At 42.8% G+C, this 16,145-nt stretch overlaps 1 protein-coding gene across 1 annotated transcript; it reads left to right on the top strand.

The window, feature by feature from the left end:
- The first annotated feature begins 1,827 nt into the window (after positions 1-1,827).
- LOC311099293 (serine/threonine-protein phosphatase 2A 55 kDa regulatory subunit B alpha isoform-like) lies at positions 1,828-15,891 on the top strand. Its single transcript, XM_084140007.1, has 10 exons — positions 1,828-2,084; positions 8,806-8,883; positions 11,095-11,192; positions 11,370-11,535; positions 11,668-11,780; positions 11,908-12,085; positions 12,212-12,376; positions 12,596-12,765; positions 14,118-14,209; positions 14,311-15,891. The coding sequence occupies exons 1-10, from the start codon at positions 2,078-2,080 to the stop codon at positions 14,588-14,590; spliced, it is 1,347 nt and encodes a 448-aa protein (XP_083996133.1). The 5' UTR covers positions 1,828-2,077; the 3' UTR covers positions 14,591-15,891.
- The last annotated feature ends 254 nt before the right edge of the window (positions 15,892-16,145 follow it).

Genomic DNA, 16,145 nt, shown 5'->3' with positions numbered 1-16,145 from the left:
TTCCCTTAATTGTTTTGTTTTGGCACAATGTGGAATGCATATTCTGAGAAAGGCAGCAATACACCAAAAGCGTCTAGTCTGCCGGAAATTCACAAGAAGAAGAAGAACCCTTTAACATTTACAACTTCAATAGGGTAACGTCAGATGGACTTGTTTAGATTTTTTGTGTGTCTGCTGCTCAGAGGTAGAGGGCGCTGCTCGTTTCAAGACTCAAGATGAAAGCAGTGGCCTGCTTTGCTCTCCGGAGCAGAGCGCCGCTGAAAGGAGTGATAACATGTTTATGGTCATGTCATAGTCACCATGGCGTCCTAGTAGCAGCCTAAGCACAGAGCTCCTGTAAATGTGTACATAGTTTTTTAAGGTGTTTTTATTTTTTTATTTTTTTATCTACTCTTTTGTATTTGATAACATCAAGTTTTTATTGCATATATCTGGCATTTTTGAGCCACAGATTTTCAGATTGATTGACAGGTTAGCACTTTTTGGCTTGGCTTGCTAGCTTTTGTTTGAAAAATGTATCTGGACACAGTACCATCTTTTTTATTTCACCTGGCTGCCAATTCAAGATCTTTTGAGAACATAATTTGAGAAGTCGCCTGAAGCGTGAGAGGAATGGGAGATACAGAAATCCAGCAGTGCTGAGGCAGAGGGCTTGTAATGAGGACGGCTGGCTACTATTCTGAACTTTGTGAGGTGAACTTTCTGGTGTCCAGAGCTGCTGAGGCATAACCCAAGTGGGTGCTACACAGAGTGGAATAGGAGAAGTCTAGTGGCTATAAGACTCAGGCTGCTTCCCAGTCTTGCCCTCTACAAGATCATCAGCAGACTTCATCACCATTGTCTACCATCCTCTGTCCAGCTCTCTTCGCTCAAGCCATGAACTGACCCTCTCCACCTTCAGAGGATGGCCTCTATTGGCTGACCTTTCATGATCAATTGCTTGTTTGTTTTTTTGCTGTTTAAGTGGTTTGAGATTCTATGAAAAGCGCTATAGAAATGTAATAAATTATAATAATAATAATAATAATAATAATTATTATTATTATTATTATTATTATTATTATTATGTTGCAGCAGTATGTAGGAGGGAGATTCGGAGGTGTGAGAAGTGTGAAGGTGGGCATGGGACAAAAGAATGTGTAGTTTCAGTGGAAAAAGTGGAGTGTTTCAATTGTTGGGGTGGTCATGTTGCTGGGGATCAGAAATGTCCTATGCTAGTGAGACAAATTGAAGTTTCCAGGGTGAGAGCAGTGCAGAAAGTGTCATATGCTGAGGCAGTGAGGAAAGTAGAGGATGGTTGGCAAAGGCTGAGGGAGCCTGAGAAGATCCCTGTGAGTAGTAGACCAGTACAGAGTGACCCGAACAGTTTGTGCTTTAGTAAGGTTGACTTCCTGGCGTTTATTGCTATGGTTATTAATTGTACAGATGGAAAGGAAATCCCAGAAGATTGAATTGGTAGTAGCAGCCGCAGAGACGTTTTTGGTTATCAGAGATTTTAGTGCAGAAGAACTACAGGGGATTTTGAGAGAAAGGGTTCCAGCCTCCCAAGCCTATGGCCTGGAGTAGGTTATGTATGGGCCAAAGTAGTGGGAAGGGGTGGTGAGGTGTGTTGGGGATTGTGGTGTATAGGGTTAGATGACAGTGCAATTGTATTTTCTTGTGAACAAATGTGCTATGCACTTTCCAAACTGTGAACGGCAGCAATACGAAACATAGTGTCTAGTCTGCCGGAAAGCCCCGCACGAAGAAGAAGAAGAAAAATAATAAGAAGAAGGGTAACGTCAGAGTTGGGACGTCCCAAGGATCCCAGATAGCATGAACCCTAGTAGAAAAAGACCAGACGCGGTTGCGCCATTTTGAACTGTCTGTGGATGGTCGGTGTTGGAAGGACTTGTCCGGGAGGGTGCGCGAGTGATTGAACAAGCCGGGAGAGGGAGGAAAGAGAGTCAAGCAGGAGGGTGGCCCGCAACGTCTGTCCCACGATCTAGCGCCATCATTTGAGAGAGACCGCTTGCACGAGTCCATACCCGGCCAAACAAGCCCGGGAATCGAGCGCGCGTCTAGAATCCGTCTCGCCATGGCAGGTAAATGGAAAGCGTGATGTTAGCTAGCTAACTGATAGCTATGACATCTAGCTAGCTACCTGCGGTAATAACGTTACTGTAGCTAGCTAGAGAAGTTTAAATATAGCACATAATATATATATAGCTAGCTAGTTGCTAACGTTAGCTAGGAAATCTACCGGCGGTAATAACGCTAGCTATATGTAGATTTCCTAGCTAACGTTAGCAACTGTGTTATATATATATATATATATAACACAATACTGTATTTAAAATTATCTGTAAGTCAAGTTAACTTAACTAATAGCTAAAGCTAAATAACTAAGTTAGGTAACTCATGATATGTCACTGGCCCTGAACCAATCATCCTCACTGGGGTCTAACTTTGCCTAGCTCCACGTTCCTCTCACACATCATAGCTAACTAATATGCATCGCTGTCATTTCAAGCTAACTGTTAATATTAAACTGTAACTAGTCACAGCTATACCAAAGACTATACTTTCCTTTACCATTGTGGCTATAGTATATAAAATAGCTAACATTCAGTGAGTTAGCCAGGCGGCAAAGTATTGGTAGTCAAGCTAACTAGCTTGCTAAATTATCCTTAATGTTGGTGGTACAATCGCGTTAGCCATCGCGTTACCTAACTAGCTACTGGTAGCTTGCTAGGCCTGAACGCAGCAAGCTAACCTAAACTTTGAGGGAGTCACCGGTGGCATTTGTGAGTCTCCTCCTCTGTCATGCATTGTGGGCTAGCTAGGCTACTGGTTAGTTAATGTTCTCGAACCACCATTTCTATATGTCTTGCAATGGAAGGCTATCGATCACATTTAACAGATTCGTCAGTTGCCGCAGCATGACCGGCTAGTTGAGCGGGAGTCGTGATGTGAAAGATGGTGGATGGATGATGACTGGCTTTTCTGAACAGCACCTTGTACCTGTACGATGTCCACCTTTAATGCCCCACCATGGATTAAGCCATGAGTCACAGTTGAGTTATATTGCTGGATGTGGTATTTGATGTAATATTTATGTGTACTTGAACATGAAGATTGTCAACACAATATAACTGTGCCATTTCCCTCAGGCTGGGATTGCATTGCTAGGTGTGATAAGAATGACCTGGCTGAAATCAGTCTAATGCAGAATGCAGCTAGCTATGACTCAGTTTATGCATGACATTCAGTGTAGGTAGGGCAAACCCGTTTTGGTGATTTCTGCTGTGGCGAACCGTGACTATAGGACTTAGGCCTTCAGAGGGACCAAAAATCGTCCATTATGTTGTATCAAACAAAAAAAATCAAGAAAATAACAACAGCTTCACTTAATGCGCCCAACATATCTTCTGTGGTCAGACCATTCGAGTTCTATTGAAGGAGGAGCAATACTTTTTGATGGCATTATGAATGAATCAAACAGGCCTGGCCGTGTTTTTCAGGCTGCCGCACACACAGAGACAGAACCGGCATGGACACAACGTGACACACAGCATAAAATAATGCACTATTTACACAACTCATGGTAGCCAACAGCACTATCACACCATCACCAATGGGGACAACAACAGTGTCACATCAAAGGTGACAGGCTCACAGTGCTGAAAGGACAGCGACTGGTATACCTGTGCACTCCATGGCACTGAAGGAGAGTACAATTTGGTCAAACACACAGACACGACTGATAGACAGTCGGCAGCAGTCACACACAGCATCAAATAATGTTAAAGAATAAGCAGCCTATTCACTCCAGTAGGCCCCATGAAATCATAATACAAAAGCACTACCATTTCATGTCCAAAATGAAATTAACAAACCAGCTATTACTTCCCATTGCAAATATATTTTATCACGTTCATCACACACAACTTGATCTAAAGTTTAAATGCAACAATGTTTCAGTCATTATTTTCAAAGAGATAACTAACAGCAAGCGAGCTGCAACAAAAAACAGTGCCACTCACCAGATAATCATTTGTATAAAAAAAATATTGTTTAAAAGTTAATCTTAAAAGGTGATGCTAACCAATTAGCAACAACATCCACCTTGAAGTTTATAACAGCTGCTGCAGTTGCCTTCGCCATTCACACTACTACAACACAAGCTAGCTAACATTATTTTATGCTCTCCTCTTCAAGGTTTTATGGCCGACTACAACCTATTAGTGTATTGCCGCCACCTATTGTATTGTCTGTTTATCAGCCTACTATTCTGTATTATGAATTCATTACCTCTTGCGCTCTCCGTAGTGACATGTTGAAGGCCTAGACAAGTAAAAAAATAAATAATAATAAGGTCCCATCCATTGCAAGTCAAAATGTGATTGGTTCATTCCACTGTCACTCCAAAATTCTGCTCTAATACAGTTGAATGGCAGAGGCCTTCTGTCCAGCTGGCTAAGCTAGCTAGATTTTTCTACCCAGAGACCACCAAAGAAAATCCTTATTGGATATATTTTTTTCTATTCCTTATTAACCCTTCTCTTTCCAACACAAACTGAAGAGATTAAATCAGAAAATTATTACAATTATTGTAAAGATGAAATAGAAATTAAAATGAAATGTCATTCAAAAACATATACATTTTTATAAATCCTTAGTCCTTCTCTGAGTGTATTGGTGTGTGTGGCCCAGCGTGTGACAAAATCAATAGTACAAAACAAAATATGTTGATCTGTTTTAAGCAATTGATCTTGTCATCGTGTTTACAATAAACTTTTATACTAATATCACCAATCTGAGGTAAAAAGGATGTGTAATTCCCCCCCAATTCAATCTGGTCAAAGCATCCGCTTGTGAAATGTAGTAACACGTACTGTCCACATCATGGAAAGTAGCGCAACGTAAATTAATTAGATATGGCAAAATAATTCAATTTAGGAGGATGGTAAACTAAGCAAATTCAGATTTTTACAATCACGTATTTCTCACTAGTTTAACCATTTGAGATTTTTTTAAATGCTCTGATGCACAGAAAGAACTCCCCATAGTGACTGTGCAGCAGCCCATTCATTCAACTTCCCTATTCAGTGTCTGTCAAAGTATACAGCGCTCTAAATATAGACCTGTCTGCCTTCCAGCATCTATTGTAAGTTAGCCAGCTAAAGAGGCCTTTGCAATGACTCTCTAATGATGGAATAGGGCTGGGTGACTATATCGATTCATGTTTTTGCGCAATATTCCAAATGCCTTTATCACAAGAATCAAGGTTTTGTATTTTTTGTTTTTATGAGCGTTTATGTCCGCTTGTTGTCTTTTTTTGGTCTCGTCTCCTTCGCTCCTCCTGTGCTGTGCACCTTCCCATTTACACCAGAGATCTGAATATAATGACGAGATGCTCATGTCTCCACCTAACAATGGGAGTCATTGTCCCAAAGGCTGGAAGGCAGGCGACAAGCTTAGGTCCAAAATAAGCCCATAGAAATGCATTGGGCTTATTTTTGACAGATTTTGGCGATAGTGAAACCTCTTGCTTCGTCTCTTCCTCTCTGTTTACACACACACACCAAGCCCCTGCACTCACTCCAACAAAGTTGAGAGATTTCTACTTCTTCTCTGACAAGCAGTTTCAACTCGCTATTTGAGGTTTGGTCCAACAGAATCGGTCATATTAACACCAAAGCACATTGAGCCATTATTTTACTGTAATAGAGGAGAAGTGAACCTTTCTAACGATACTTTGTTTCAACTACTCAAATTGTGTGCAGAGAAGACACTACTAAAACAGGAGGATCAAGGAACATTGATTCTGGCAAATTAATGCTCAGTTGGTCGCGCATGGCATTGTGTTACCATGTATTGCTAGCAGCATTTTAGCCAAAGACTGTTATACTATCTAGTCTTGTGTTTTATACATGTGCAATATGCATAAAACACAATTATATAAGGAATTGGCAACTTGTTCTCATTCTGAGAAATAAGTTAGGCCACTTGATTTCAACATCTGAACAAAGTGGACAGGCTAACATCATTTTCAAACAGTTGGAGACAGACAGAAGGGTGTGTTAATAACATGTTCTGTTCTGCCTTTTTAGCTAGCAAATAGTTGGCAACTTAAAATATAAAGATTATCTGGCTACTCACTAGGATGTGGATTTGTGCTTGAAGTTGTTTTAAAACAGTGTTAATTTTCTATAATGCCTGCTACAAGAAGTTAGTAATTATTAGTAAATGTGCATTATGCATGGTTCTGGTTAAATTTGTAACAAAAGGGCATTTTCATTGACCGACATGAATGCCAGATCAGTGACTATTGCAAAAAAGCTCATATTTATCCTAATTTCACAAGATCTGAATTCATTAGATTATTGCTGACTGTTTGAGATGCTGTGTATCTGACCTTTAACTGTACAACAGCTTATTTAGAGAGAAGAAATCACCCATACATTTGGAATAATCTAGATATGATTTCTAGGCCATATCGCCCTAGATGGAATAAGTTATTACTTGTTGACTGAGGGCTCTATTTTTTGCAGAGGCAGATGACAACCTAATTTAGCATACTAACCACACTTGTAATCAGCCAAGTAACATGCTATATGTATGAGGGTTCTGTAGTTCACTCACCCTTTTTCATGGGGCCTAATTTCAGAAAATAAACCAGTCCCATTTCCTTTTATCTATGGGACATTAGGCTTCACCCTCTGCATTGAGAACCTCATTGTCATACCCACCCCTCCTGCAGTTATCACACACCCAAACACTCTGCACCCCAAACATATTTGTATCAACAAATCTAACCAGTTCCATTGTGCAATAAAATAAATGATTACATGTGGAAATGTACAACTCAACCTGTTTCTTTGTGCAATGACAGTTTTCAATCGAGAACCTGTCGAGACTAGTTATACTGTACCTGTATTAACCCAGCCAATTTTGATAGACACATTTGAGACGGGCTATGCACAAATCTCTGTGGGGAAAGTTATATTTTTGATCTACAGTGCATTCGGAAAGTATTCAGACCCCTTGACTTTTTCCATATTTTGTTACGTTACAGCCTTATTCTAAAAAAATAAAATAATAATATCCTCATCAATCTACACATAATAACCCATAATGACAAAGCAAAAACAGGTTTTTAGACATTTCTGCTAATTTATTAAAAATAAAAATAAAACGTTTAACACATTTACATAAGTATTCAGACCATTTTCTCAGTACTTTGTTGAAGCACCTTTGGCAGCGATTACAGCCTCGAGTCTTCTTGGGCATGACGCTACAAGCTTGGCACACCTGTATTTGGGGAGTTTCTCCCATTCTTCTCTGCAGATCCTCTCAATCTCTGTCAGGTTGGATGAGGAGCATGGCTGCACAGCTATTTTAAGGTCTCTCCAGAGATGTTCAATCGGGTTCAAGTCCGGGCTCTGGCTGGGCCACTCAAGGACATTCAGAGACTTGTCCCGAAGCCACTTCTGTGTTGTCTTGGCTGTGTGCTTAGGGTTGTTGTCCTGTTGGAAGGTGAACCTTCGCCCCAGTCTGAGGTCCTGAGGGCTGTGAAGCAGGTTTTCATCAAGGATCTCTCTGTACTTTGCTCAGTTCATCTTTCCCTCGATCATGATTAGTATCCCAGTCCCTGCCGCTGAAAAACATCCCCACAGCATGATGCTGCCACCACCATGCTTCACCGTAGGGATGGTGCCAGGTTTCCTCCAGACGTGATGCTTGGCATTCAGACCAAAGAGTTCAATCTTGGATTCATCAGACCAGAGAATCTTGTTTCTCGTGGTCTGAGAGTCCTTTAGGTGCCTTTTGGCAAACTCCAACTGGGCTGTCATGTGCTTTTTACTGAGGAGTGGCTTCCGTCTGGCCCCTCTACCATAAAGGCCTGATTGGTGGAGTGCTGCAGTTTGGCCGGGCGGCCGGCTGAGTCTTGGTGGTTCCAAACTTCTTCCATTTAAAATTGATGGAGGCCACTGTGTTCTTGGGGACCTTCAATGCTGCAGGAATTTTTGGTACCCTTCCCCAGATCTGTGCCTCAACACAATCCTGTCTCGGCGCTCAACGGACAATTCCTTCGACCTCATGGCTTGGTTTTTGCTCTGACATGCAAGGATGATCAATGGAAACAGGATGCACCTGAGCTCAATATCAAGTCTCATAGCAAAGGGTCTGAATACTTTTGCAAATAAGGTATTCCTGTCTTTTATTATTAATACATTTGCTAAATTTTCTAAAAATCTGTTTTTGCTTTGTCATTATGGGGTATTGTGTGTAGATTGATGAGGAAAAAACATTAATTTAGTCCATTTTAGAATAAGGCTGTAATGTAACAAAATGTGGGAAAAGTCAAGGGGTCTGAATACTTTCCGAATGCACTGTATTATAGAAATATCATACTGTAGTAGTATTTCCCCTGCCTTGACCTAGTGTATTATGTTTGACCTTTTGACATTAACAGCTGTTGATCTTGAGCTGTGCCTCAGTGCCTGAGAGTCATCTCTCCAAGTGTATTGTCAAAAGGCTGTGGAAGCACAGTCCTAGGACTCCTGAGGCCATTGCCGTTCATTTGGACTTTGTCTCCATGTAGTATCAGATGTTATTAAATACAAATTAGCTTATTGCACGAGATGGGACCAAGACAGTCACAGAAGGTCATTCTGTGTCTGTCTGTCTACACATTTTCTCACGGCAATGGTCAGGACACAGGCTCCCCCCTCTCTTCTAAACTCCTCTTCCTGTCAGATTTGTAACGTAAACCGTCATGCAATATCTTGATCTGTAACTGTCATTCTGCCATTTCAGGATCTGGAGGTGGGAGCAATGACGTGCAGTGGTGCTTCTCACAGGTGAAGGGTGCCATTGATGACGACGTTGCCGAAGGTAAGAGCCCTTACTCACATTGGTCATAGCAACAGTGGTACTGTACAGTGGCAGTACTTGTTGCAGAATCATCATGGAGTCTTAGTAGTTGTTAATCATAGTTTATAATAAATTGATATGTTGTGCTGGATAAATCATACTCGCTGCGACACGCTCGTCCACTTATCTTGCATTCCCCTGCGGTCACCCATGTCTCCTAATCTCCCTAAATGTTACACTGCTAGCCTTGCAGACAGTCCAACACTATGTGTAAGAGTGGCTGCAAAGTTGATTTCTGACACAGTGGCTTGATTGCTGCTTTCTCTTGTTGGCTTTTGTCCTGTGGCCTCTCATGCTGACACAGTCTGTCTGAACATCCAACAAGGTGTACTGTATGCAGAGTTCCCAAGCAACTCTATCCTCTCCTGCAAATCTTCAGACCTGCCAACCTGCACGCATTTTGCATACAATGTCTGCAATTTGAGGTCATAGTACCCTAGTACGAAAAACTACCCTAAAATACGCAAAAAAATTGGCTTCTACTTGGCACATCGTTTTTTGACTCAACAGTCTGAAGTTGGAGCTGAGCCAATCAGAGTACTCGGGTGAGGACAACTTCTTTTAACTCTCTGCTCCATCCCACCTTGGGCCCGCCCCCGGGAGTCGTAGTACTATTTTCCTCCCTCGAGCTGAATGGCAGCTCTCTACTTCGTCCGTTGACACCAATGATGTGTAAGGAAAGGGTAGGGAAAATGGAGAACGAACTGTTAGCCAAATATATTTTCCAACATTGTATGTGTTAGTCAAGCGCACAACCACTATTATTTTGTAGTTATCTCCTTAGGTAAGGCGTCATTACAACGAAGGTCGTTAGCTGCAGCATTTAGTCAACTAAGCGAACACTTTCTTGCTCGCACATGCTTTGATCTCCGCAACCGTAGTAGGCGAAGGCGCATTAACTAGCATGGAAGCGCGTGGTGTTGTGGTAGTTCCGTGTGCGTCGCTGTGTGGTTGAAAACAGACATGGCAGAGAGCTGTTCCACTAATATCGTTCTTCAGAATGTTACACTGTTAAAGATTAGTAGGCCTATGTATGTTAATTAATCAGTTATTGATCTGACCTCTTGATATAAGCCATATGTTTTCATTTTTGCCATGAAAATAAATATTGGAATTATGGTATACCCTACTATTAATTAGAATAATCATTACCCCTCAATTTAACCTTAAAATGTGTCATTGAGACCACCTTCATTTCATTTTGGATCAAACACTATATTACTGTATTGGCTACATTGTTTGATATAATGGAAGACTCTAGGTTTCAGAAAATCGCAGTTACAGGTTTTTCAAAAATGCTAAATGCTCAACCTCCCCCCTACCCAACCTTAGGCCTACATCAGCACGACCCAATCCTAGGGAGAGCCCTGATTGTACAATAAAACATATTTCTAGTTAGCTGCTGAAGGAGCAGCCGATTACCAAGTATCCATAAGTCTATAGTCTACCATTCCTATTGAGGCAGTCTTCTGCCAACATCATTATTGGGCTAAAAAAGGTGCATTTGCCTATGATTTGAGCAGTGTGGGTGTCGCACTCCGCCGTCGTGGGGTTCAGGCCGGGGGTTCCGGGCTGAAGTGGTACTAAAAACAAATCTTCCAGGTTGATAGGTCTGGATCCTAGATCAGTCTATACCTGCACAGAAGGAGAACTGAGTCACCATGTGCACTGCTCCTGGTCATAAGTCAATCTCTCAACGATTTAGTGTGTGTGTGTGTGTGTCCCCCCCCCCCCCTTAAACGCGATACAAACACTCACCCACTTACTCCAACCCTTGGTCCCAGGGTGTTCAGCCTAGACAATGGCCTCCTGCTGCAACCTTTCTCTGCATTGTCTTTCTGCTCCAATAGGCAACAAAGTGTGTGTGTGTGTGTCAGCATCTGTCTGAAAAAAAGAAAAAAAACACTGCTACGGCCTGTAGAAACTAGGTTACCGATCATTGTGTGTCTGCTTTGGATGCGTTCACATTCTCAGTAGAATTCTATGGCCTGCCTCAACTCATCCAGCCCTAAGGCCTAAGACTCCAGCTCCTAGATAGCAGACTCCCGAACAAATCCAATGCTTGTAATGCTGACATGCTAACTGCCCTTGCATGGATACAAGCACCTGAAATTCCTTACCTGTTAGATAGATGACAGTGGCCTAATTTCTTGTTTTCCTGACGTTGTTCAGCCGACATCATATCTACTGTGGAGTTCAACCACTCAGGAGAGCTGCTAGCCACAGGAGACAAGGGTGGCAGGGTCGTCATCTTTCAGCAGGAAATAGAGGTATGGCTGCCTGTCTGGAAGTTTGGAGTTTGAATTCAAAATCAGCATTCTTAATTCTAGTTGCGTTTGAATGAAAAGTTGATGATGATGTGGAAAACAAAAACTAACATTTTCTACCCTTTCCTCTGCCTCTTTCTCCGTCACTTACTCCATATCCTCTTTTCTTCCTCCCAACAGAATAAGAGTCATCCACAGTGCCGCAGTGAGTACAATGTTTACAGCACTTTCCAGAGCCATGAGCCCGAGTTTGACTACTTGAAGAGTTTGGAGATCGAGGAGAAGATCAACAAAATCCGCTGGCTGCCCCAGAAGAACGCAGCTCAGTTCCTGCTGTCCACTAACGGTCAGTCATTTACCTTCACCTACAAACAGCCAGTTCACTCTCTGGTGAACTTTTATACATGCATGACATCACACCACTGAGCTTTCTTTGGATGTTAAATGTATTTATCTAGTCCTGTGTACTGATTGGCAGACAAAACTATAAAGTTGTGGAAGATCAGTGAACGAGACAAGCGACTGGAGGGCTACAACCTGAAAGAGGAGGATGGACGCTGCATAGACCCCAACACTGTCACTGCACTTCGGGTACGTGCTTAGCTAGCTGATTACATGCCAGGGGCTATAGTATAGAGAAACACTTGTTGTCACTGTGTGGGCGTTGCCCATACTCATAGACCCTCACCCGCTGACTCTTCCCTCTGTGCCCTTGCAGGTGCCCGTGTTTAGACCTATGGACCTTATGGTGGAGGCAAGCCCTCGTAGGGTGTTTGCCAACGCCCACACCTACCACATCAACTCCATCTCAATTAACAGTGACCATGAGACGTATCTATCCGCAGATGACCTGCGCATCAACCTCTGGCACCAGGAGATCACTGACCGCAGTTTCAGTATCCTCAACCAGCTGTTAATTATAGGATGGGTGGGGGAAGGTGTGTTTGTGTGTGTTTACCACCAGTTTATCCCAAATTCCTTCTCAGTAGTTGTTAGTCCCCCTTTACTCTAGCCCCTCCCAGACATTGTGGATATTAAGCCAGTCAACATGGAGGAGCTGACAGAGGTGATCACAGCAGCTGAGTTCCATCCTAACCAGTGCAACACCTTCGTCTACAGCAGCAGCAAGGGCTCCATCCGCCTCTGTGACATGAGGGCGTCAGCACTATGTGACAAGCACTCCAAATGTGAGTACCTATGATCACCAGTCACTTAGTGGCTTCTGCATCAACCTCTATATTAGGGGCTTACACGTTTGACCATTAGAAAATGTCTTGAATTCATTCACATCGCTGCAGAGGAGAGATGTGGAAATATCTTGGAAAAGGTTAGCTAGCACAGCAACATGCACTTTATTATCACTAATAGCAGTTTCTAAATGAACTTTACCTCATCTCCCTCTCCAGTGTTCGAGGAGCCAGAGGACCCCAGTAACCGCTCCTTCTTCTCTGAGATCATCTCATCCATCTCGGACGTCAAGTTCAGCCACAACGGACGCTACATGATGACCAGGGACTACCTGTCTGTCAAGATCTGGGACCTGAACATGGAGACCAGGCCTGTGGAGACATACCAGGTGAGACTGGTAGAGGAAGTGTGGAGACGTACCAGGTGGGACTGGCAGAGGGAGTGTGGGGACGTACCAGGTGGGACTGGCAGAGGGAGTGTGGGGACGTACCAGGTGGGACTGGCAGAGGGAGTGTGGGGACGTACCAGGTAGGACTGGCAGAGGGAGTGTGGGGACGTACCAGGTGGGACTGGCAGAAGGAGTGTGGAGACGTACCAGGTGAGACTGGCAGAGGGAGTGTGGAGGTTTGAGGTTGGGGAAAGTCAACAGATTTGGTAGTGTATGTGTGCATGCATGACTGTAAGTCGCTTTGGATAAAACGTATGTTAATTATGTATTAAATCCTCTAAGAAAACCAATGGTCCGAACCTCACCTCTAATAACCTGGTCAAAAATAAGGAAAATTGCACAGCATCGTGTCAGCTAGGCTGGATACTGTGCGAGAATTAAGCTACCAGACATGCTCCCGTTGAACTCGTCATCTTTGTTCTCGAATCCGCAGGACATAAAACAATATAGAGGTAAGATGGATATCGATTTTGAGACGTGACATGTAGTATTTTCATATTTTTAGTATACACTTTTCATATTAATGTGAAGATTTCTCACAAAAACAAGCGTATCTCTGTGAAATGTCAACGGAGCACTGAGCGTACTGCAAGCTTTTTATTTTCAAAGCCTTTTACATTTAATTCAGCTCGTGTCATGGTAATTTTGCTTTTTGCGACCAGTAAAATCCTCAAAAGTTGCTTCGAGAAAGCTGCACCACTCTGTCAACAGAGCTCTGTGCTTATTATCGGATGTATAAGGTTAAGAAATCCGACTTTATGGATGGACTGTTAATGAAATGTTAGAGCGAGACCCCACTGAACAATTAAGAACATGAATAATCATATTGGTCTTGGTAAAAATGCATTTTATAACATAAGGAAGTGAAACGTCATCACCAAAGCGCGTTTTCACCCACTCTGGGCAGAATGGGTTTGACACCCAATATATTATTATATATGGTAGAATTTATTTTAATCAGAGTGCAGATTTTTATCAAGGACTGACCCACCTTATTTTCTTTATGCCGTTCAGACAATGTCCACTAGGGGGTACTCTAAGATTGTTTTTGCCAGACTGCTGCACTATCGCACCCTGAAAAAATTTGAAGCCAAACAATGAGTTTTACTTTGAACTTATTTAATGGTGTTGTAGGCCATTTCAATCATCTGAACCCGCACATTCTAAATATTAGATCCAAAATGACCCTCCTAAATACCCAGAATTGACCACTGTGGTGAACTCTGAGCTGAGGTTAGAGTATCTGACTCTAAGTTGATGACCTCTGACCTGTCTGTCCCCCTCCATGGCAGGTTCACGAGTACCTCAGGAGTAAGCTGTGCTCGCTCTATGAGAACGACTGCATCTTTGACAAGTTTGAGTGCTGCTGGAACGGAAACGACAGGTTAGCATTGCCAAGTCCTCAAATTGTATTCATAAATGACAATAACAAGCCCTAGGTTCTTCATTCCTTGTTTTAATCCTCTCCCTCATGTTCCTCTACAGTGTGGTGATGACGGGCTCGTACAACAACTTCTTCCGGATGTTTGACCGGGGCCAGCGGCGGGACGTGACCCTGGAGGCGTCCCGGGAGAGCAGTAAGCCACGGCAGGTCCTGAAGCCCCGCAAGGTGTGTGCCGGCGGGAAGCGGAAGAAGGACGAGATCAGCGTAGACAGCCTGGACTTCAACAAGAAAATCCTCCACACCGCCTGGCACCCCCAGGACAACATCATTGCTGTGGCAACCACCAACAACCTCTACATATTCCAGGACAAAGTGAACTAGATGTGCCCGTGAAGGCAGACATGACATCCACTACCTTCAGCCTCTAATTTTAGTCCAGGACAAAGTGATTGAGTGACAACAACGTCGCAGTCAACAACAACAAACCTGTCAATGGACAAAACAGACTTTGCCATGTTTCCAGGTGTGGAAAACTGAAACCTCATTCTTGCCCACCATCAGCCTCTGTGGCACAGTGACACGTCGCTCACATTGTTATTGTTTCGGTGATGTTGTGCCAATCTGTGTGCCACCCACCAAGTATCGCCCCACCCAGCCCAGCCCCAGGGCAACATGGGTAAAGAGTACCATGTATATGTATGTCTAACAACCACACTTAGAAAAATCAGAACACACCTAGAACTATCCCTGCCCCTGTTCAACAACTCCTCTCATTGGCTGGTGTCATAGTCATGTTTTTTATTAGTCAACTGCAAATCTGTTTGTTTTCTGTTTTAATTAAATTGCAAGAACTGGAGTTTTTATTTTTGTTCCTCTTCATAGTTGGAAAGGAAAAGGCGCAATGCTCGCTCACAGTTAAAAATGATTTTGCTTTATTTAAGCAAGGTTAAAAGATTAACGTTTCGGCCTTCATCATACCACATACTTCTTCACATACACACATGCACGCACAAACAAAAATGTATACACAAACTCAGACACAAACTCACACTTATCAAAGAGCCTAGCTGTCTCTCAAAGCTGTTGCTGCTGTTGGTGGACTGCTGCACCTCAGAGGAACACTCTAAAACATGTACTGAGCATGTTGTATGTAGTGTGACTGGTCCTTTCTGCACACACTACTAGATGCACAACCAGTCTGTCTGGCCCAGTGAGGACTCCTTACTACTGCTATTGCTGTGGGTGGACAAGCAGGCCAAGGCTTGGGAGAGACTTGACTGAGTCTGGGAACCAGGGTTCTTGCTGTGTCTTGTCGTTCTTTTTTCCCCAAATTTTATTTTGTTCCTGTTTTCTGTTGTCAAAGAGAAGTGCTATAGGTATCATACTTGATCTGTATCATTGTACTCCAATAGTATACCGCAAATGACATTGAAATGCTATAGATGTGTGTAGCGTTTTAAGCCGGCATTTTAAGAAGAACTGCCACAATGACAGTGGCAAGGTTCAAGAAATATCCTGAAACTGAGTACCCATTACTATGCTCTAATATGATCTTGCTCATCTCATGACTACACCAGTGAAATTTGAAGGTTGAAGTCATGATGACGTTTGACAATAATTACAAATACAGTCCAACTGTTGTAAATCTACAGTGATGGGAATAAAGTAAATACCCTTTTTTACTTATGTGTCACGCCCTGGTCATTCCATTGTGCTTCAGAATACACCGTATTCCTGCCCTGTCATAGTCCAATGATGATCCCTCTGTTGATAACCACCTACATGGAAATAGGAGTCCTGACTATTTATGCCCCGGGTACATGACGTTCTTGAAATGGAAATTGGGGAACAAGGACTTGTAAATGTGCACCTTGGGTACATGCAAATGTGCACATTCTCAAATTAAAAGGGTCTTTCAGGTCTCGGAAACATACAG

The sequence above is a fragment of the Coregonus lavaretus genome, assembly GCF_964263955.1.
Source record: "Coregonus lavaretus genome assembly, chromosome: 24".
NCBI lineage: Eukaryota > Metazoa > Chordata > Actinopteri > Salmoniformes > Salmonidae > Coregonus > Coregonus lavaretus.
The sequence above is the reverse complement of the archived record's forward strand: the minus strand, read 5'-3'. Positions and strand labels throughout refer to the sequence as shown.